Source organism: Aedes aegypti, chromosome 3 (genome assembly GCF_002204515.2).
Source record: "Aedes aegypti strain LVP_AGWG chromosome 3, AaegL5.0 Primary Assembly, whole genome shotgun sequence".
Taxonomy (NCBI): domain Eukaryota; kingdom Metazoa; phylum Arthropoda; class Insecta; order Diptera; family Culicidae; genus Aedes; species Aedes aegypti.
This window is the reverse complement of record NC_035109.1, coordinates 86,973,566-86,996,804: the sequence shown is the minus strand read 5'-3', so window position 1 is coordinate 86,996,804 and position 23,239 is coordinate 86,973,566. Positions and strand designations below refer to the sequence as shown.

At 36.9% G+C, this 23,239-nt stretch overlaps 1 protein-coding gene across 1 annotated transcript in view; it reads left to right on the top strand.

Moving 5' to 3' along the window:
• LOC110678094 (mediator of RNA polymerase II transcription subunit 15-like) overlaps positions 1-23,239 on the top strand; it is a 74,187-nt gene that overhangs the window by 9,257 nt on the left and 41,691 nt on the right. Inside the window, exons 3-4 of the mRNA XM_021850689.1 lie at positions 181-612; positions 1,051-1,132. Of these exons, the coding sequence (XP_021706381.1) occupies positions 181-612; positions 1,051-1,132 (514 nt within the window). The remainder of the gene's footprint in view (positions 1-180; positions 613-1,050; positions 1,133-23,239) is intronic.

Below are 23,239 nucleotides of genomic sequence, written 5' to 3'. Positions count from 1 at the left end.
AATTGGTCCTTTCAGGTAATGGTTTATCGATTATTTCAGTAAATGGTTTTCTGATAAATTGCATTCCGGGTTAAGGTTTTCCCGGTAATGACGTAGAACCCCCGACTGCACTTGGCGGCTAAATGCAATTCCATTCAATTTAATTTTGAATGCTTGTTCTCTCTTCCTCGGTTGGTACAGTACAACTACGCTGCAGCAGTGCCCCAGCAGTATCAATACGCACACTACCCACATCAGACGATTCAGGTCTACCAGCATCATCATCCGCATCAGGCACCGGCAGCCACGGCAACAATCATCACCAATGCTGCCGGTCAACTACAGTACCTGCACCATCCTCAGCAACAGGCGGCCACGATCTACACGGCCCATCAACCGGCAGCCGCTGTCCATTACACGCTTACTCAACCGGCAGTTCAGCAATCGGTGGGCCAACAGGCGCAGGCTGGAACCATCCACTACCATCATGCCCACCAACCCCAGCATCCCCAGCAGACGACCTTCGTCGGAGTGCAGCCTTCGGTTCCCGTTGTTCATCAAGCGCCGATAGCCGCCATCAATCAGGTGCACCAGGCCAATCAGGTTATTGCGGCCCAAGCACAACTGGTCAAGGTAAGAATAAATGAGCGCCGAGTGACGTTCCACGCAGGAAAGGAACTCATTTGGTTGGACTCCAAACGAATCAGTCATTTTGGTTGGCTAGATCTTAGCTTATTTCTGGATTGCTTTGAATGAATTTTTTACAACATAACAAACCTTATTTGAATTTGGTGGGGTGTGTGACAGTAAGTTATATTTTTCACGAACAATTACAAACGATTTATCAGAAAATACTAAAGCCGCACACAAGAATTGTCCTGATCAAACTTGTTCATCTCGTCCAAAACTACAACTTGCAATGTTGGCAATGCATGCATCAATTCCGTATGGAAGCCATCGTCCATCGGCTGTTATACAGTGCGTTGGCGCTAAGGCTCACGCACGCATCGCAGCCGATTCCCATTTCATCAGTAAATATTTATGCGATTCTCCTTATTATCTCTTCAACAGTACCCACTGCCGACGGCTTCGCCCATTTACGCCACCAACGCGGTCCAGAACCATCTCTATCAGCAACAATCGGCCAATTACGGTGAGTAGTACCCGCTGCCACAATAATGCGTTTTCTGGGATGAAATCAGGGATTGTGTTTGTAACTAGATACGTTGTCGACTATGTGTAGTGGTTGTTAATGTCTGTGACCGGTCGAAGGTAAATCGTTCTTTACGAGGGGTCGTTCGTTCCATTCAATCGATGGGATCGTGTGCAGTGTTTCATTCGGGGTCATTTCGTAATGGGTTGTGGTAACTGCACTGAATCACCGATGACAACGTGACAATTCTAATTCCGATGCCCCATTAAATGCCGTTAAAATATGTGTGGCGATTCGGCCTATTGAGACTGAATATTTATAGCGGATAAATCATTTACTCTGAAACCGAAATTCGAGCCTTATTCCTGAAATATCATTTAACTCGATTATTTTCAGAACATTTGATTTCACTTTCTTAATTTAAAGCGCGTTTTACTTAGACTGTCCACAAAAATCGGGGGTGACCCATTTCGCATAAGGACGTTTCGCATACGGACGTTTGGCAGTTTCATACAAGAACAGGTAGCATTTTAAAGAAGGCATATTATTATGATAATGTCAAATGTCCATTATGCCAAACGTCCGTATGCGAAACGTCTTTATGCGAAATGTCCCACCCCCACAAAAATCAAGCCTGATGCACAAATTGTATAATAATATAACTGTAAGGGTTTCTAACCTAAAATGTTAGTATTTAGAAACCTTACCTATTCTGTATTTCTAACGATACCCAGAATACCAGCAAATTTTCACGTATAAGAAGTCGCTAAACAGTAGGGTGCGGCTTATTTTTCAAAAGTTCTCAAAACCAAAACTGCATGTACTCTTATGAATTCGAACCACATTAGAAAAGACACCTCAAAGTTTTAGCCAAAAATTTTAAGATTTAGAGGTGGCGCAAGCGTTTTGAAGGTGAATTTTCAAGTTATAAAAAATGGTCTCAGTGAAGTCACCTACGGTAATTTCCAACCAATTTTTTAAACTTTTAGCACTATTATCTTCAAAATTAAATTTGTCTAAAACCAAAGCTAGTTTCAATTATAAGTAAGCATTCTAAACAGTAACACAAGCTTTGTTATTCTTTGAAGTCCGTCATCATCAATGCTACGCTACAGCGATTGCATTCAAAGCTATTCGGGATTGACATATGATGTTTCACAACTGCACAGGTCAGACTCGATTATCCGGAGTATCGATTTTTATTTCACTCTGGATAATCGAATCCTCCGGATAATCGAATCACTAAAAAAAACATTTAAATCTGCGATAAAAAAACTTAAATATCATCTTTTTTCGTTGTTTTATTTATATGATGCAGTGGCGTAGCCAGAAATTATTTCTGGAAACATTAGGGGCCTTGAGAAGAAAATATATTGTTTGACCAACACACACTAAAAACCCGTTTTCAAAGCCCCTTTTTCTTACCTACATCCAAAACTGCTAAACCATTCATATTGTTTTAATAGTTAACTTCTAGTACCCTGGTACTGAATTAGGGATACAGACATTCAGAGATATGACATTCGGTGAAAAATAGCACTATCAAGCAAATTTAAATGAGAAGTAGATCTATTGAGATTCAATATCTCGGAATCCACACACACACAACGGTGAAATGTGTTCCTACTCTAGATCACCAAGGCACTTAACTAATGTTTGATGTATTTAGCTTTCTTCAAATCATAAAGCTAAAATGAGAATTGAACTGTTGTATGTCGCTTCCTTCGCAAGATCAGTGTTTTATTTTTATATATTGATAAAATATTAAAATTGGGTCCTAATGCCCTGTCCCAATTTTAGTGCCAAACGCTTAAGTTTAGGCCAAAAACACATGTTTACTCAATTTTCTAATGTTTTCCGTTGGTTTAAGCCCAAAAACATGTTTATTAGATTTTGTCACATCCTTTGGCTTAAACTCAAATTTTGGGTGTATTTTGTTTTCCGTGTCCCTTACGAAATGTCAGATAGGAACAACCCCAGTGGTCGAACTAAAACCCCTGTGGTGTTTTTGTCTACTAAGCGAACGTCAAACATGATCAAAAGTGTCAAGGTTCATTCATGGACCAAATTTTGAAATTAAAGTTTAAACATGATATAGCCATTATTTGAGCGGGAAAAATTGCTAAAGTAATTACAGTAACATGCTTTTTCGTGTTATTAAATAAAAACAAAATTTCATTACAAATTTAAGGACCCAATTGGAGTCTTAACTGTTTTAATATTAGAGAACAAGAAAATCATCATAACTGCAAACATTTTTCAATGCTGAGATGTTCAATGTTTCGATTTAAATTCATAGACAAAAGTTTCCTATCTGGTTTAGGGACAAAATGTCGAAAGACAAAACGTCGAATGCCAAATCGTCGAATCCCAAAACGTCGAAAGAGACAAAACGTCGAAAGCAGTAGTTTTTCAAGCGAAGGCTCTCGGATAGCTGGCGTTGCTAAGAAGAAAATGGTTGCGATGCGGATAGCATTGGAAACAGCAAAACCACGGTAGACACAACAAGGTAGGCTATTCCCACGTGTAAACAACGATTTTCCATCAAAACATGTGTCGTCATTCCTATCGTCAAGCATGAGGCCTTGAGGATAGTAAAGGAGAGCAGGCCTTGCTTTCTTTTGCACTTGTTTGAGTTTGCGATAGGAATGACGTCACTGCCAAACGTCATTTTTCGAAGTATAATACCTTGCTTCTTTTTACCGTGCAGCAAAACGTACAATTTTCATCACAGTAAGCATGGAACAAATTTCCCAGAAAAATGTCAAACAACTATTCATTTCTATCGAGAAAAGAAGTAGGGGAACATGGTCCAAGACGCACTGATGGGGTAAAATGGCCCACGTCATTAAATCATTCCTAGATCGTTTCAATTTGTATTCTTTGCCAAACGAAGTTAAAATACACACATTTTTCTCTTTTTTGCCTAAACATTAAGGTTTTCCGATGGTTTCATAAAGGAATAAGCGTTTCCATACCACAGAGCAAACTCATGGAGAAACATGGTTGCTAACTAGTAGTTCTCCATACTAAATGGCATTCTACCCCATCCATTTGGTCATTTTGAACCACCTCCATTTTTCAACCAACTTTTATACACGATTTAAACCCGTTAAAAAACTCAAATTTGGGAAATGTTTTCATGATGGTAGCTAGCAAATATTGTAAAGTTACTGTTAGGACTTCGAATGGCGTTAAAATGTGGATCTCATTAAGAGAAAACGACACAAATCCTTAAAGTGGCATTTTGGACCATTTTGCCCTACGTAGTGCAGCCCTTGAAGCAAATCGATTGAAGCCTAAGTTAAGGAATCTTGAGAACCGGATTAGCATGCTGAATAAGAGGAATACAAACAACTGTGTCGCTGCTCGATGGTTGGTGTTAGAAATTGACTGTTCAAAAGGTTGTTTCCTGTATTTTTCACTGCTAGCGCCAACTGCTAGAATTTCAGAACGATGTAAAAAATCATTAGTCATTACCTTATTAGTGAATTTCTTATTCTTTAGAAATGTACTCATTCTTTTGTCAAATAATTACAATTGAATGGATTGATTGATTGTCTTTTCGGAAACATATATTCACGTCCACATGTGTAGAAATCGGGATGTCCAGCAAGTATTCAATGCTAACTATTGAATTAACTTCTATACCTACATTGATTTATTATTTCTGTAGCTTATTTTCACAGACAAAAATACATAACAACTAGATAATTTTCAATTTAAAACATACTCAATGGGATGGTACACAAATAAGCACTTGAGTGAGAGACTCAAACAATTGTTTTATAATCAGAAGATTAAAAAGAATCTTCAACATTTTTTGCAAGTTTTGGCTATTTTAATTCGATCATTTTACTATCCTTTCCAATACCAGCTAAATATTACGCTATCTCGGTATTTATATAAGAAACAATATATTTTATTGGCTTTACTATTCAATACCTGGTTTAGTATATGATTATACTTTTACATTTTTATCCATTTTCGCTGACATTTGTAATTATGTTTGTTTATGTAGTTTCTTCCTTTCGACGTTTTATCCTTTCGATGTTTTGGCATTCGACATTTGTCTTTCGACGATTTGGCATTCGACGTTTTGTCTTTTGATGTTTTTTACCCAACTTTCCTATCTTAATCAGGCGATTTTTCTCTAATTAAATCACAAATAAATTACATGTTCAATGAAATGTTTTTGTATCATAACACTGTTCGACAAAAAAAAGTCGATATGAATGCACAGAGACCGGACACCCCGGGCTTGAAAGTATAAAAATAAACAAAAATAATGGCGTTTTCAGAATGTTCGTGTCTGCCCCAGGTCATTTTTAAAATAAAATTGAACTTTTTGCATTTTTTATTTAAAAATCTAATCTAATCAATAAACCGACACAGTGTTTTGTATTCAGGACAGGGGAATTCATGTGCCATATAATGTTTTCAACTTTAAATACAATATGAAGAGTTGTAATAAGATTTGCAGGGAGCCCTCCCTCCTTTTTTGTACCCTCCCCATTTTTAAAGTATCGCAAATGATGGAATATTTGATATACAGGGGGTTGTCAAAATAACTGGGACAGGCAAAAATTGGGCCAACTTTGGAATGCTGTAACTTTGACAAAAATTGACCGATTTCAATTCTTTAAGAAGTAATGGACGGGTCAACTAATTTAGTTTTGAGGTGCATCCACGGAGATGAACTATGACCACCGGATACCGGTGATAATCCGGATTTCCGGAAGCATGTCTTATGCAGTAAAATTATGACGTGGTTTTAGCAAAGGTCTCGGCTAAAACATCAAAATTTTACTACACATGAAGATAGAAGATCTAATTCTGAAGCGATTGGTGCGCCAAGTATTAATATTGGTCCAGAAACAACCAATATATGACCATTTCTCCGGAATCGGTGCCGGTAGTGAATCCGAATTGGGATCAAACAATTTATTCACTCAAAATAGGTCGCACAATATTGTTTTCTCCCTAGCTTATCATAAAATACCCTATTATAAGTTGAAAATGAGTCTTGTACAGATTTGGCCACTCATGGCGCCGCCCAGTGCCCCGGGGGAACCTTGCATAGGGGACATTTCGATTTTGACACCAAAGCATATCATGCGACGACTCATTCTTCATGTCTTGTCGTAAATAGGACAACTGTAGACTCAAAATGGATAGTTGACTACAGTGACTACTTCCGGGACCACTGGATGTTCCAGAGGGAACCTGTAATTAGGGACAATTGATATTGAACTCCAATACATATCGTGCGACAGTTCATTTTTCATGTCTCGTGCTAAATAGGGCTATTGTAGACCTTAAGTGGATATTTGACTACAGTAATATTCGTTCATAGCTATGGGCCTATATTGCGGCAAAGTGAAATTAATCAGAAAGATCGAATTGAGGTTGGTAGGATTCAATATCGCCGGTTCAAAATTATTTCTAGTTAGCAAATTTGACGACTTTTCAGAGCTACATACTTGTCAAAAGTTGTCGGTTGACAAAGGCTCTCAGCTATTAACTATAGAAATGCTCATAGAACAGTTGAGAAGCAAGCGAAAAAAAAACAACAAATTTAGTCCGTAGCAGTTCCAAGATGTCTTTTAAAAAAGTGTTTATGGAAACCGTGGGAGTCGAGAATGTCCGTGGTTAGCATGACATAATTTGTTCTGATGAAGGAGAATAAATATTGTATACTATTGTACTGATGAAGGTCGTCGAAATGGAAGATTTGGTCTTCCGGGTAATAATGCATTCCGGTAAATGGTTATTCGGGTAATGGTACATTCCGGTAAGTGGTCTTCCGGTAAATTGCTTTCCAAGTAATGTTAAAATGTTTTTTGAATTGTTCGACATTATGAGTGTTGACGTATTTTTAAAACTTCTATCAAAGACTTTTCTTCTTGAGACAAAAATGCACAGCAATACTTTTATGTAATTTTCAAACAAACTACAAGTGACGGCATTATTCCTGTTTCATATAATTTAAAATATATGCATTTATTTTTCTCTTTTCGCCATTAATAAAAACTTCTTTTGAATAATTCGGAATAATAGATGTTGACGTTTATTTTAAATCTTCTACCAAAAACTTATCGAGACAAAAATAAAAAATAGCTTTAAGTATAAGCCGTATTTTTCCTCCTTATCCATGGATCGCATCACGGACCAAAGGTGACTCCTCCTCCACTAATAAACACCCTTCCCGTGGTAATTTAGGAGATGCAGAGGTATTCTCGGTCTCTAGAAGCAACAATCATTACACCCTAACATTCCTTCCCCATCCCAACTGACTGTAAGGACTTGGCCGGCGTCGTTATTGATCAATTATATTAGATCTGCTAGATCTGGGGCTCAGATAGCCGTAGCGATAAACGCGCAGCTATTCAGCAAGATCAAGCTGAGGGTCGTGGGTTTGAATCCCACCGGTCGAGGATCTTTTCTTGTTGGAAATTTTCTCGACTCCCTGGGCATAGAGTATCTTCGTACCTGCCACACGATATACACATGCAAAAATGGTCATTGGCATAGTAAGCTCTCAGTTAATAACTGTGGAAGTGCTCATAAGAACACTAAGCTGAGAAGCAGGTTCTATCCCAGTGGGGACGTAACGCCAGAAAGAAGAAGAAGATCTGCTAAAATTGCACTCCGAGAGTAAGCGGAAACTCCCATTCCATATCTATTTGGATCGCAGTGCAATTCTCACCGGTTCCGATCATTCACGGAGTAGCAACAATTGACATGTACAGTCAGTCTATGCTATGCTTTCGACGTTTTGGGATTCAAAGTTTTGGCATTCGACGTTTTGGTATTCGACATTTTTTCCCTAGACCATGTTATTTATATCTATAAATGTATTTGTTCGTAAACTGTTGTGTGACTTCTGGTTGTCTGGGTATTATACAATATTTGTAAGTTTTTCAAACAGAATTGTTTAATCATTTCAAAATTATCAGACCACGCGATTTTGTAAAATTTTCAGTGGCGATCACAAAATTTTTAGAGTTTTTGAAACCATGATCATACACTTTTGATGTGTGAGCTGTATGCAAATATATTATATATTTGCTCTCGGGGAGACTCGTCTCATGCGCTGCTCGGCCCTGCGGCTCGCCATCGGTATCCAAGTTGTGAAACAACTGCTTTGTAACGAAAAGCCTCAACAACTATTTTCGTCTCATTATGCAGGTGTCTAGATGGTCTATATGATATGGCCAAGAGTTACAATTTCGATCCTTGTTGAAAATTTTTGTAATCACTTCAATTATTGCGCTGAATTTTAAACAGCACATATGACGGAGCGCATGAGACCGCAGTGAGACACATCCCAAGAAAAATGAGGCGAACCAAAAAAGGTCTCACAATGTACAAAGCGCCCGTGCGCTTGCAAGCAATGAGGCTCCTGCACTTAAGGCTATAGCACATGCACAGTAACTCTACTCGCTGCCCTGTACCGCTTCCTGTTCTGTCGGGTACCGGCCACAAGCATACGGCTTCTGGCGACATTCTTCATGTTTGTCACTCTCTGGCACTCTTTATCGAACTAGTCGTTTCGTCGTTGACCAGTGACAATCGATAATAAATCTTCGAGCTCTTTAGTAGAATACCTATAAGTAGATGAAAAAACGAATATAGTACTTTACCATTTAATTCCAGTAGAGTTTGAATCCTTTGACAGATACGCGTATTTAGACCTCAACTGTAAGGCCGTCTTCAGTGTCGTGTTCTAGACTTGATACTGAAGACGGCCTCACGGTTGAGGTCGAAATACGCGTATCTGTCAAAGGATACAAACTCTAGTGGAATTAAATAGTATAGTACTAAATTCATTTTTTTCATTTACTCATCTCTCTACTATCCCGTCGTTGTCACAGCTTCATGGTTAGGGTCCCACAGGCTGTCGACATCTCTAGAAACGTTGATTCTTCTCAACTGTATGAATCTCATCTGTCAACAAGCGTTGGGTGTTGAAGCGCAGTGTTCTGTTAGTTCTAGAACTCCTGACGGTGGATAACCGCTACAGTCAGATAATGACCCGAGTCGATAATAGACGCTCGAAAGGTCCTGACACCCGTTACATCTGAGAAATGTCACTTATCATCCAGCACGTGGCCTATTTGGGTGCAGACATCGCCTTTCGGGTGTCGGTGGCCAGGTGCGTTTGTGGGTATTCTTGCATCCGAAGTAGGTGCTTCTGATTGCAATCCCTCTTGCAGCAGCGAAGGTTACAAGCTGCAGGCCATTATTATTGGTAACGTAATGAAGACTTCCCGTCCAATGACGGGTCGGAAGAAGTCTTCCTTCCCGATTTGCGCATTTGCGTCACCGATGATTATCTTGACATCTTGTTTTGGGCACTCTCCGTAGGTCTTATCCAGGCACTCTTGGAACTCATCCTTCATGCCATCGGGCTTACCGTTCGTTGGCGCATATATGCTGATCAGGCTGTATTTGAAGAACATGCCATTTTTGCCATTCTTAGTTGGTGAAGGGCTTAAGCTCTGGTTCTCTATAGTTTGAAGTTCTTTTGGACATGCTAATATGGTGAGCCGTCATGCGCTAGCAATGTTAAGAAAAAGAACATGGAGCATATTCATGCTTATGATTCAGCATACGTCATCTCACTTTTAAATTTACTGTTTAACATGAATTGAAAGTTTTCGTTAGACTTATTGACAACATTCAAAACAAAGATGGTTTTCAGTATTTATTTTAGCGACGATTTTGACATTATAAACTTTGACGTCAGGCACTTAAGTCTTAAATATGATTTGATGTGGGTTAGAAAATCTATGTTGTGCTGTGTTGTACCTATATGTTCGTTTTTTTTTTTCAAAGCCGTAGATTATTGAATTAACTGTAACATCTCAAGATTTTTTAAGGCGTATGAAAATGTGTATGGTCTAGTGATCAATGAGTACTATGGGAATATGTCCAGCACATTTCATTCCCTTTTATCACCAAGCAATCACCAAACGGCGTCCATTGTCATCAAACACGCCGTTTATAGCACTCAACATTCGTCATGAGCATCTGTGTGTATGTATGGTGAACCATTACGAAAAAAATTGTCCAGCTACTCTAACATCGCGCTTTTCCGTTTCTTCCGTCGATTCTTGCCTATAGGTGACCCCGATACTCTGACCAACTTTGGCACAAACACGGATGCTCCCCAAGAAAATGACATCAATGGATATAAGTTTGGCAAAGGGTTCAAACCATACAACAGGAAAACGGACATCAAACCCATCGTGGAGTATGAAATTGACCGGGACGAGGATCGCCCACAGGAAGAAACGGAAGAGCCATGCGAAACAGAGTTCAAACCGGACAAGAAGCAGAGCTCGTTCAACAGGAATTTGTACAACCTGTTCCGTACGTATGAAGTGGCTAGCGCTCTGCTCAAGGCTTCCAACGACCAGAAAGCCAAGGAGGATAAGCAGAAAAAGAACAAAAAAACTGACGACGATAACGGGGATAGAATTCAGCTGATTCATCCACCCAGCGAGGGGGACAAGAAACTAAAACCTTCGAAAGGGAAATCAAACGAGAGGAAGTATCACTATTACTACGATCATGATCACGATCACTATCACCACTACGACCATGACGATGGCAAGCAGTACGGCAAGCACTCGTATCGACGCAACCTGGATTAGTGGAATGCGGTAGGGGCAGCAGTATTTTGAATTTCATCACGCAATCTTGAAGTTTCAGGTGTTTTGGAGAATAACAGTCTGTCGTTGTAGTGTATAATTTAACAATTTTGTGTAGCAAAATGCTCAATGCGAACTTTCCAATACTATACCTCTTTGTGAGCAAGAGATACAGCATTGGAAAGTTCGCATTGGGCATTTTGCTATACAAAATTGTTAAGTTGGGTAGTCGGGATCCTGACTTCTAGTCCGATAAATCTGAAGTTTGCACCACTGCTCAAATATAACATGAATTTCACTTAACCAAATTTCGAATTATGAAAAATCTTTCATTTTCAGTTAAATCACAGATATTTATTTTACAAACATTTTGATATCAATTTGTTTTACTGGAAAATGTTATTCTACAAAATGTTGTGTCTTATCAAATTGCCCAATTTTGCCGTAGGGCATTTCGCTCTAAATATTTTCATTCAAGAATTATTGCTTTGTGCTTTGCGAGAGAGGACCTTGATTATTGAGTTGAAATCTGATTCAGGGTCACTTCTGCGTCCAACAGTCCCCTCGTGGTGTAGGGGTTATGCGCCCTATCTAGTGAACAGGGAGTCATGAGTTCGATTCTCATCGTGAAGACGTGTAACTTTTTCGCAAATTCCACATCAATTTGTCCATTTAATCCAATTTCAAAGTTTAGTTTTTCTGAATTTGTTCAAACTTCCACTCGGCTGGTTAGCCGTAAAGCCTTTAAATGATAATTAAAAATATTTATTTCTAATTCAAAATTTTATCATGTTTGTCAACATTTAAGATTTGCAGTAACTCAACGTAATCCGTCATTGCAATCATCGTCATCATAGAATATTATGTGTTCACTGAGAGATAAGAATACAGTAAATACATTTTCATGTTAGATTTCTATAAATAAACCAAAGAACTGCTCTTGAAAATTCCCAAATTAACCCTTTTATCGGCAGCTTCATTTTTTCACCACAACAAAATATTCAAATCGGGATAACTTTTTTGTTCTTAGCTTCCTATAATAGAAGAGTTTTTTGAGAACTTGTGAAAAAATGGTGATCGAATTTTTTTTTGTGAATATAGTAAATGAAGCTGCCAGTAGAGGGGTAATGATGGATTCTGCCCTCTTAAAAGTTTGTAAGGTACCGCGGGGCAAGTGAGAATACGGGGTAAGTGGGGCGTTTCGTCATAGCTCAACTAGGAAAAGTTTTTCATGGGGGTATTCTTCTAGAAAGTTGAAGATACAATGACAAGGAATGTATTTAGTACTGAACATATTGTTATTTTTATTACCATGTGGTTCATGTAACAGTTGTCAGTTCAGCGCCATTTTCAACTTGCATGACAAATTGTGACACGTTCCACGTCTTGCATTGACTCGCAAAAAATAAATGTGTTTTAAATCGAATTTCCATCAGTATGCTATAATTTTGGGTATTATTACAAGCTGCTAACGATAAACCAGTATTTTGTTTTCATTTCGTATGAAATTTTCGATGGTCTATCTTACCCCAGAATATATTTGTACCTGGGGTAAGTGGGACCTATCAAAACAAAAACCAGAATCAAAAGTTTTCGTACATGTTTCATACATTCTCCTAGAGAGTAACACTAAAACATTCAAACAAATGATTTTTTATCAAAAAAGATCAACCTCAAATTACGTAATTGCATAGGAGGGAGAAGAACAGTGTTATTATTCTTTATTTTTAAATATATTTTTAATTTTTGAAATACGACTTTAAAATTGAACAAACACACAGCTGAACTTTGAAATGCATCATGAGAATGATTACTTTTCTATTTTATTTGAACTTTATTTGTTATTTCTACCAAATTAAGTAGAGATGGAAAACAATTCCACCCCATAAGGTGGTTTTCTGCCATGCATATAAATAATAACAAAACATATTTATAATTTCGTCAATTATTGATTGTTTATGTTCTACATTTTAATTAACACTTATAAATGAAATAAACATGTTTAATTCCTCTTTACGCTTTTATTGAGGAATTTTCAGTTAATATTAAATGTGAGGTGACATACTATTGAATAAAGGGTTTCTTTTTAAAACGTAACGTATTTTATGGTTGATCCCTTATGTACATCAAATATGTACTTAAAATTAAAAAAATATGAATTATCTATCCTATTATTGTAATGGTTGACTTACTGATGTGGATTGACGCATAAAACTGGATGTGTCCCACTTGCCCCGTTTAGTGAAGTAACTGCGTCCAATGGCTCATTCTAAAACTTTCTTCCAAGGTTTTCACAATTTTGAAATTATTCGATTAGTTTCATGCACACACCAGCAAATATGTTGCCAAAACGTGATTGTGTTGTTGGATTTGAAAAATATTGACATTTGAAAATTTGATTGAACAATTTGTTTGAACTATCGTTTTTTTCGTTCCCACTTGCCCCGCGGTACCTTATATGAAAAGCTCACAAATAAAAACTAATTAATTTTGTAGTTACTTTCAAGCTGCGTTGAAAATTTCAGGAAAATTTAACTTCTAGAAGCTGAGACATCAGCCTCCAGACTGGACCAATTTGTATGGCAAAACAAATAATTCGCACTTTTTTTTTCTGTCCAGTAAATATCCAGGTTACATTGGCAACTTAACAACAATTTATTCAACTGAACAGAGGTTGTATAAACAACATTTTAGCTGAATAAGCTGTTATTGAGCTACCAATGTTACTTGGACAATGGTAGATTTGGCCATTTTAGCGCTTTTTATCAACAGCGCTTTATTTATGCTTCCTACTGTTTTAGTGTCTTTTAGAAAATGCTCCAGTAAGTAAATGCGCTTCTTTTGGCGTATTTAGCATTGGATCTTTCTCCGTTGAAAGTGAGATAGAAAAGTCAGTTTTTAAAATTTTCAATGCTCGAGGATGAAATCTTCACAAAAAAATGTGGAAAATGCTGTTTTGAGCAACGTTGTTGGAGACACTTAGTTCATAACTTCATTACTTTGCCAGATCCAGTCGACTGTCCACAACTCGATATTGAAGGAAGCATCGAGTGAATACCCTTGTCTTGTGTTATGAGTTGTGCGTAAGTTGCATGTAGTTTTTGGAGGTTGGTTAACGACAATAACTCATAATTTTTTTTCACAATTTTGTACACCGAAATTTCTCTTACAAACTATTATTAAGAAAATGAATGCGTAAAGTGAATCAGTCCGCATAATGAGACCTTGGTGAAGTGCCCTAATTATTTCGAGTCTTCGTGAAGAAAATCCTGGAATTCCAAAGCGCTTTCATAGGACAACAAAGCATTACCAAAGGGGTACAAAAGCCAATTTCAGGGATTATCAAAGATTTATGAAGGATTCACGAAGAGGACCCAATAATTTTTCGAAGCTTTTCAAAAAGTTTCCAAAAGATTATCATGAGATTCTAAAACGTAACCAGAGATTTGTGTTCCAAAGTATTCCGAATAACTTTAAAGAAATCTGTTATTAAAAATGTTTTTGAATTTATTATTTGTACAGAATCCAACTGAATGTACCCGTAAAAATCAGGAATGTTTCGTTTTTTTTACCAAAATACATTGGCGTAATATAGGGTGTTCCAGAAAGTATGCGCACGACTTTGATAACTAGAACTATAATGTTTTTACAAACAAGTACCGTAAATTCGGGTGAAATTGATCACCGTGTCACTCGATTTTATTTCTTCCTAATGGAGCACAAATATCAATGTAACCTGCAGTGAATGAACGTTGTTGGTCGTAACTATTGTTGAATTGTGTGTAGTTAAGTTTTTTGCGTTAAAGAATGTATATTTCTATAAAAATAATGTAAAATTCCAAAATCATGTGCGGTGCAATATTGAAAAACATCCATAAACTTCTAGTTATAAACAAGGATTTGAACATGGTATAAACCTGAAAGTTTGTGAGGTTGCTTGAGATATATCCCCAAACCAGATTTCATGACCAAAACTCGTACCAATTCGGTCATTCGGTTGAAATAATTGAATTTCTGTTAGATATCGAGATATTGCTTAGGAAGTTGCATACATTTAGGCGTTTTTCGCGTAATTCTTGAAATTTAACTATTTATTATTTCTATAATTATTGTATTGTTAAGAATTTAGCAAGCATATTCGGATTCAGGGCCTTCAAATTTATTAATTAGAGTTGGTTTGAAAACCAACAATAATCGCATTTACAAGTGATCAATTTCACCCCGAAATGAGATTCCCCGATTTTTCATTTTAGAGATACAGTCGCCTCTCCACATCTCGATATCGAAGGGACCATCGAGATAGGGAGAGATCGAGACATAGAACAAAATTTTAATGAATATTGATCATTGCACGAATTTTTAGATTCCAATGAAGTTTTTCATTTGATAGATACAATTTACACACTCACTAACATCAGCAGGCGTATGCTTTAAAAGCTATGACGTTTCAAAATTATTTAAAGCAGCTAGATTAATTGCAACGAAACTTGTTTATTTTCACGCTGTGTTATGGATAAGAACAAATATTTGAACATAATTGTATATTCTACAAAACTTTTCTAGTCGCCGAGCGTCGGTAAATACCGTGTACCATGCCCTGTATGGCTACTTTTTTCTGGGGCTTTCTAAGGCTAAATTATCTAAAATTTACCGGAAGCATAAAACAACCATTGCCAACTGGATCTCAAGCTATCAACAAAATGGGTTTTTTCACGGAAGGAGTATGCCCGGGATGCGAAAAAATTCGGCACGGAGAAACGATCCTGGCTAGTTGAGTTGTATCTTTCGAAACCAACACTATATCTTCATGAAGCCAAGCATATGTTCGAAAAAACTTTCAAAATTACCATATCTGCTTCCTCAATTTGCCGAATATTACACCACGTGGAAAGCTCTTGAGAGAAGGGCAATCCAGATAGGTTCGGATTTACGGTTCTGTAATGAATTGGAGCTATTACGATGGGATTATCACAATCTCGTATTTCTCGATGAGGTCAGTTTTGATAATCGAGCAATGTTAAGGAATTATTTGATCAAGGTCTTCTTGTTCTGTAACTCGACTCGCCAATGATTCAGAAAAGGCCGTTTCTTCTACTCGAACGGTTTCTTCAGCTGCGGAAATAAACGATTGGCCCAACAAATCTCGTGTCTCCAACGCTTCGATGCGACGCTTCATCATTTGCATTTTCACAATCAAGGTTTGTACTGTTGTTTCCAAGTCATTGAAAGCTTCACGGATGGAAACAACTTCATCATGATAGCCGGCATTTACATTGTGGGCCATAGCAAAGCTACGACGGATAGCTTTCAACTGTGGCTGCTCATGGACAGCAAACAATTTGGCCAGATGTTTCGGTGGTGGTTCGTTCGTCATTTGCTCCTGAAGATGAGGCTTTGTGGTAAAAATGGCATTTGCCCACATCATCCATGCTATGTCCTGTGCTTTCCAGTTTTCACCATGTTTTTCACGCAGCTTTTTAACGAGCACCTCCACTGCTTTGTTGGAAGCTGCACCGGCCTTATCCCTTGCCGCAGGTTCCAAAAGCTTGTCTTTAACCGTTTTGAAAACACTTCGATTGTTGACAGACAACGAATAAATGTGTAAAAGCAAATAAATTTCTTTCTTCCTCCAGTTCTGCAGTAAGTTTACCGTTACTTTATCAACCGGATAGTACCGGTGATTGGATTCATCCCGAAACAATGCAAACCGAACGAAATCCGCTTCTTGTGGCATTTCCGCATTCCAAAAGGGTCAGCAACGCCATTATCGTCACATCGGAATAGGACCTCTTGCTTCAGAAATTTGCTCGAAAGCAACCAGCACTGGTGTAAAAATTCCGTCACCGTATTGTCAGCTACACCCCACTTGCTGACTTCTTTTCCCGACGAATGACCCTTGAAATCGCGAACAGAAACTAACAGCCAGCAGCCGTAAAGTCCATCCGGAAGTTTTTCCCTAGAAAACCCATTGATTGCTGGATCCAAAACGTTGGGATCAGCAACATCGTCTTCTGAATCGGATCCGGTTCCCGCTTCAAAATGCAGGTCGTACTCGAAGAGCGGATCGGCATTCCCACTGGCGGAGGAACTTCCGGCAACTTGCGATGCAGACTCGTTGTTCATGTCCATCGGTTCCCTCAAGTATTCAACGTTGAGAAACGAACTTAACTCGTTATCTGGAGGTGTGAATTCTGCACCAGGCATTGGAGCGTTCTTCCGGCAGCGTTTCTGGCAATGTTCGGACTGCATTGCGAAATTCGATGATGTTGGCTAGAACGTAAAGAATAATGAAAGTCAAACATCACTGTTGCTGACTAAAACACATTGAATTTCGAACAAAACACTTACCAGAGATGAGTGTTGAGGACGAATCACCTGATGTTCGATGAAAATCCCGATTTAAGCACAATTTTTCAAGAAAAAATGTGTTATGGTGTTATGGTTCACACAAATGATAAACAAAACAAAGACGAAAAAATGGTAGCAAAGCAGCTGTCATACTGTAATGTGAGTGTGTGTGTGAGGTGTGAAGATGTGCACTGTGCAAAAATTGTTTGCACAGTAGTCTAATAAGGTGCAAAATGCTCAATACTAGATTGAAAATCACTCCGTTACCAGGAAAACTAAAAACAAACAGATGCCATTTTGTCTTCGCAAATTGTTTTGAATCTCTAAAATCTAGTCTAGTAACCTTTGATAATGGGCATATCGACATACGGAGAGAAAATTGTGAACGAAAATCACATCGAGATAGGGAGATATCGAGATAAGAAGGATATCGAGATATGGAGCGTGAAAATATATGCTGAATGAGGGGACTGAAAAAATCATCGACATAGGGAGAGATATCGAGATGTAGAACATCGAGATGTGGAGAGTCGACTGTATTTCTTAGCACTAAAATGACATTTGTTAGAAAATTTCGGTACCGTAAAACGGGGTAACTTTGATAGTTTTTTCGAGGAAAACTTGAATATATATGCATGCTGTTTCAAATAATTATAATTTATATTTTTAAAACAAGTACTGATATCCTAACTATCGATTGCAATTGATACATTGCCAAAAGATTTATTCTGAATGGGTATATAATTTTTCATATAATCGGAAGTCGGTTTTCTGTTTTGGGGTAACTTTGATAATGGAGTAAGATTCGAACAAAATTGAATGAACTACGAACATTTGTAGGGCATTGCATACCCCTGGGCGTTTAACGTTATATGGAAATTTCTGACTTAGATTACAAAAATGGTCTCAGAGTATGAAAATGCTTTCCGTTAAAAGGTTTGAGACCGTATTCAAGTTCTATGATAACTAGGCTGTCAAAGATAAGTGGCCAACTATTCAAAACTATATTAAATAGTGATCATAGAACAGGTTGTTTGTAAGCGTTTCGAAAATGCTAAAATTGTGTTAATTTTTGATATCCGTATAAAAAGCCTCAAATGTTCTCGATTCAAATGAAAATAGCTCTTACATGAAGTGTCATACTAATATTCTTCAGTTTTGCATTCGTTTTGCTTAACCGATTAAACGAAAATTATGATATTTCGTTTAGTATGTGGTGGGTTTCGCACTATCAAAGTTACCCGCATTATCAAAGATACCCCGTTTTACGGTACCGTAAAACGGGGTAACTTTGATAGTTTTTTCGAAGAAAACTTGAATATTTAAGCGTGTTGTTTCAAAGAATTATAATTTATATTTTTAAAACAAGTACTGATATCCAAACTATCGATTGCAATTGATACATTGCCAAAAGATTTATTCTGAATGGATATATAATTTTTCACATAATCAAAAGATGGTTTTCTATTTTGGGGTAACTTTGATAGTGGAGTATAAATCGAACAAAATTGAATGAAATACGGAACATTTATAGGGCGTTGCATACCTCTAGGCGTTTAACGCTATATGGAAATTTCTGACTTAGATTACAAAAATGGTCCCAGTTTGTACAAATGGTTTTCACTAAGAGATTTGAGACCGAATTCATGTTCTACTATAACTAGACTGTCAAGGATAAGTCACGAACTAATTGTGACTTCATCAAATAGTGATCGTACAACAGATTGCTTGTGAGCGTTTCAAAAATGCTAAAATCTTATAAATTTTCAATATCTCCATACAAGTCCTCAAATGTACTTGATTCCAACGAAAATAGCTTTGGCATAAAGTGCCATACTAATACTCTCTATTTTTGCATTCGTTTTTCTTAACTGATTAACAGAATCTTTGTTATTTCGTTTAGTATGTTGTGGGTCTCGTACTATCAAAGTTACCCTGTTTTACGGTACATGAGTCAATGAGACTCACCTTCGTACTTGTTTTCCTGCATTCAATTGTTTGGCATTGTCAACATTTTAGAAATTTTACATTTTATACATTTCAATTTTTCCTTGGGGCATTTCAAATGCTGCCTGCGAAAATTTTAACCTTTACCAGTTAAATTTCTGATTTTAGAAAATCAATTCTTATCTAGCCAGAACAGTCCCTACTTTTGGGTTTTGTTAGAAATTGACTAGTTATGAATGCTTTTATTGAAGCACTATGTGATGAATTCAAGTATATTATACGATGTTCCACAACACGTTTTGTTTGAAAAAAGTCAACTTTACTAGAAAAAATATTTACAAAATCGTAAAATTCTGAAGAATCACTAGTTTTTCTCTCAACATAAGATAACTTCATGAAATCATAGCTTTTCAGGTACCTATTTTGAAAATAAATAAAATATTTCATGTCAGATGATCTTATTTAAAATATGTATACTTTTGAATGGGCAACAAAAATTTAAGATTTTTACATATTTTAACGTAAATATAAGGACTTGATTTTGACCCTCTTATAAATCAACCACAGCTGAAATCGGATTTTTAGTTTCTGTTCGATTAAAACAAGGAATAGTCAGATCATCATATTATCGACCATTATAAATATATTTTTTCAGATTTTTATTGTACGCATATCATGACCTAGCACAAATTTCACAGAACAAAGTCGCGCGATTAGTGCTGAACTGATAAGAAGTGTTTCTAGAAATATGACACCATCGACTAACAGACCAATGATTGCCCATGGATGTCATGCGAAGGAGTTTTGTAAGTTGGGAGAGATCATAGCTGCATGATCAGGATTCACATTGGTAAGTACTGCTATTCATGCAACCTAAGATCAAATAATCACCTATCAGTACTTCAAAGACAACGTGGACATAAGGTTTGTCGACATTATTGTCGAACCATTCTAAACCATTTTTTACAATAGGGCGATATTCAAAACTGAAAAGGCAATAGAATGCTCTTTTTCAGTGGTAGTAAAAACGAAATCCTGAAGCAAAGAAAGCTCTACGGAAGATGAACTAAACACAAAAAGTTATGTATTCACTTTACACTTGATTTCTAATCACTACTTTTTTGATCCAGTTTCCAAATTGCAAGTAATTTAAGTTTTTCATTATTTTGCATACGTTTTGACAGTCTCCGACTACCATTCTTCCATGCGCTTGTGTTGATAGTTTGAGAAATTTGAGAATCCAGCGTAGCGTGATCAGTGGGAGGAATACAAACAACAGTGTCGTCGCTCGGCGGCCGATGAAAGAAACTGAATGTTCAAAAGGTTGTTGCCTGTACTTTTTGCCGCTGGCGCCAACTGTTAGCGATTCAGAACGAAATAAACAGTCGTTACCCTATTATAAAAACAAGGTAAATCTAAAGGTATGAGCTTTCCACTGTTATGTAAAACATGTACAAGAATTTATGTCAACACTGTGACGAACTGTTTCATAATATATTGTATTGTATTGTAAGCATGAAACGAGCTCACCAAATTAATCGTCCTTCCATGACTGAGTAATCATAATCCACTTTAATCAGCATGCTCATTGCACAAAAAATCACTCCTGCGATGTGAAAACCTGAACTCGACTGCTTGGGCCATCGAGAAGCACTCAGAATGCATGCAAAATTAAACGAAAAAAACTGATAACGACAAAAAAATAAACGAATTTACTGCTTGGACTTCAACGAAGGACATGCCCAGCAGAACACGTGCGGAATAAACCGAAAAAAAAACTTTGACGCCGACGCGAGAATGGATGTGAGGGTTGAATTTAGAATACGAACATGATTAGTAATTGTGATTGGCATGTCTTTTGGAGTACTTCTATGGCAGGCTTGCCAAACCTTTTTCAACCGCGGGCCAAATCGCATTAACAATTTTTCGTGGGGCCTATGTTTTTAAATGTATTCGAATGAAATCTGATGAAAGTCAGTGAATGAAGCAAAATTGTTTTGGAGAAATCGAGAAACAGAACATCCTGCTGAATTTTCGAAGAGTCCCTTTCAAAATCATACCAAGGATGTTCTGAACCATTTTTAGATGCTGTGAGTATAATGCCAAGGATTAAGCGATAGCGTAGTTACGGTATACTTCGTAGATTTGATACTAGCAACATTCATGTATCATTTGATAATCTCATCCAGACTGCTTTCAAGAATAAGGCTGGGGAGTAAACCTCGGTCCAATTATGAACAACATTACTTGAAGCATGCATATTGCTTTTCCTGGCCACGCCCCATCTTTACCGTAACTTGGGATAGGGGGAGGAAATGCTGATGTAGCCCTGTTTCGAAAAATAGCTTGAAATATCCTAAAGTTCATTTCAATTGAGTCATGTACCAAAAATTATTACACTTGACAGTTAAAGTTAGCCATAACCCTAGACACAAAACGAACGTATCATTTTTCTCCTGAAGAAGACGCCATACCAGCGTCGAAACGTCGGGTTAAATAATAAAACTCGTTTTTAACAGAAAAGACTGCGTTGCCGATATTTCATCAATCATTGAAAATACAGTCGCAGCCGATATTTCATCAATCATTGAAAATATACTCTCAGCAGAAAAATTAATATCTTACATTATGAATTTTACCACAAAATATCTTCGGTAATGTTCTTAAAACCAGCAATATTTTCGCGTTGCACTTCTACAGTACTACAAAAAATCGATAATCGATCCTTCAAAAAAGTTTGTTTGGAATTTATCATACAGCTTTAAAAATCATACAAAATATGATATAATATTTTAGTTACAAATACCTTCAGTAGAAGTTTCATTCGTTTTAACACCAATCATTTTCTAATGAAAAAGAAGAAGAAAAAAGAACAAAAACTTTTGTAGTAAATACTAAAAGGACCCTTTAAGCTTTTTTGTGAGTTACATTGTCAACAAGTTTCAGACATTCCTAGTAGGATACATGTATTATCATTCAAATATTTTAAAACCTGTACTGGTTGGATGTTTATCGAATTATAAAAACGAAATTTTGACAAAATGTTTCCATAATAATAAAAACATTTTTTAGAAATCAAAATGTGGAGTTTTTGATTCCGGGGTAAAGTTGATCAGTTACTGCAGTCAATTTCCTAAAGTAAAGAGTTACGCTATTTACTCAATTTGGGGCCACTGAATCTGAATCAAGTCTCAAAAATCTTACAGCTTGTTGATAAATCGGTCAATTTTAGAATTGAATGTTGTGAATTACAGAATACACCACAGTAAAAGCCAAAAGGTATGCAATTTTCTTTGAAATTAGCAACTCGCTCACATAAAGAACATTATTTTCTCTGAAAATGATTTTTCATCATCAATGCAAATTCAAAACTGGATTCACAGAACATATATGGAATGTATGTAATAGTTTATTAAAATGATATCTTTATATAGCCTTGGCAATAGCCGATTGTTTGGAGGAGAACCCTTCAACAGTTCATCAAACATTTCCTAAAAAATATGTTTTTCCATGGTATAATTATCTTAAATGTCAAACCAAATTTAGGAACACCAAGAACATCTATCAGGTAATGCGACATCATATAAATTGTGATAATTGAAATCGTATCATAGCTCTCTTAACAGTTTATACATGTGGATACATGACTGATCAACTTCTCCCCAGTGATCAACTACACCCCGAATTACGGTACTAATTTTTGGAGAAATCCTCAGTAATTTCGGGAAATCCTTAACAAATTATTAATAAACAACTTAGGGATACTGTAAACTAACAATTGGAATTTATATGCAATAATTACCTGTAGGACCTTCCAGGAGAAATAATTAAAATAATTTCTAAAGCATTCTTTGGTGGAACTCTTGAAGAGATTTTTAAGCAATTTGATACACACTACCAAAAAATAATGTGATATACGTCTGTTGGGATGCACATAAAAGAAGCGAGTCGAATGACGAAAATATGTGTCTAATTTCAAATACGTTAGTGTCTGATTCGGGAAATGTCGATCACAGTTCCATCGTTTTTTTTTGTGTCCTTTAACATTTAAAATGACATTTCTTGTTCAATATATCTTCAAGGACACGTTTTTGTGTAGTTCTAACACTTACATCATGTCACGTCATTCAGTCATAAAGTAAAATTACGTCCA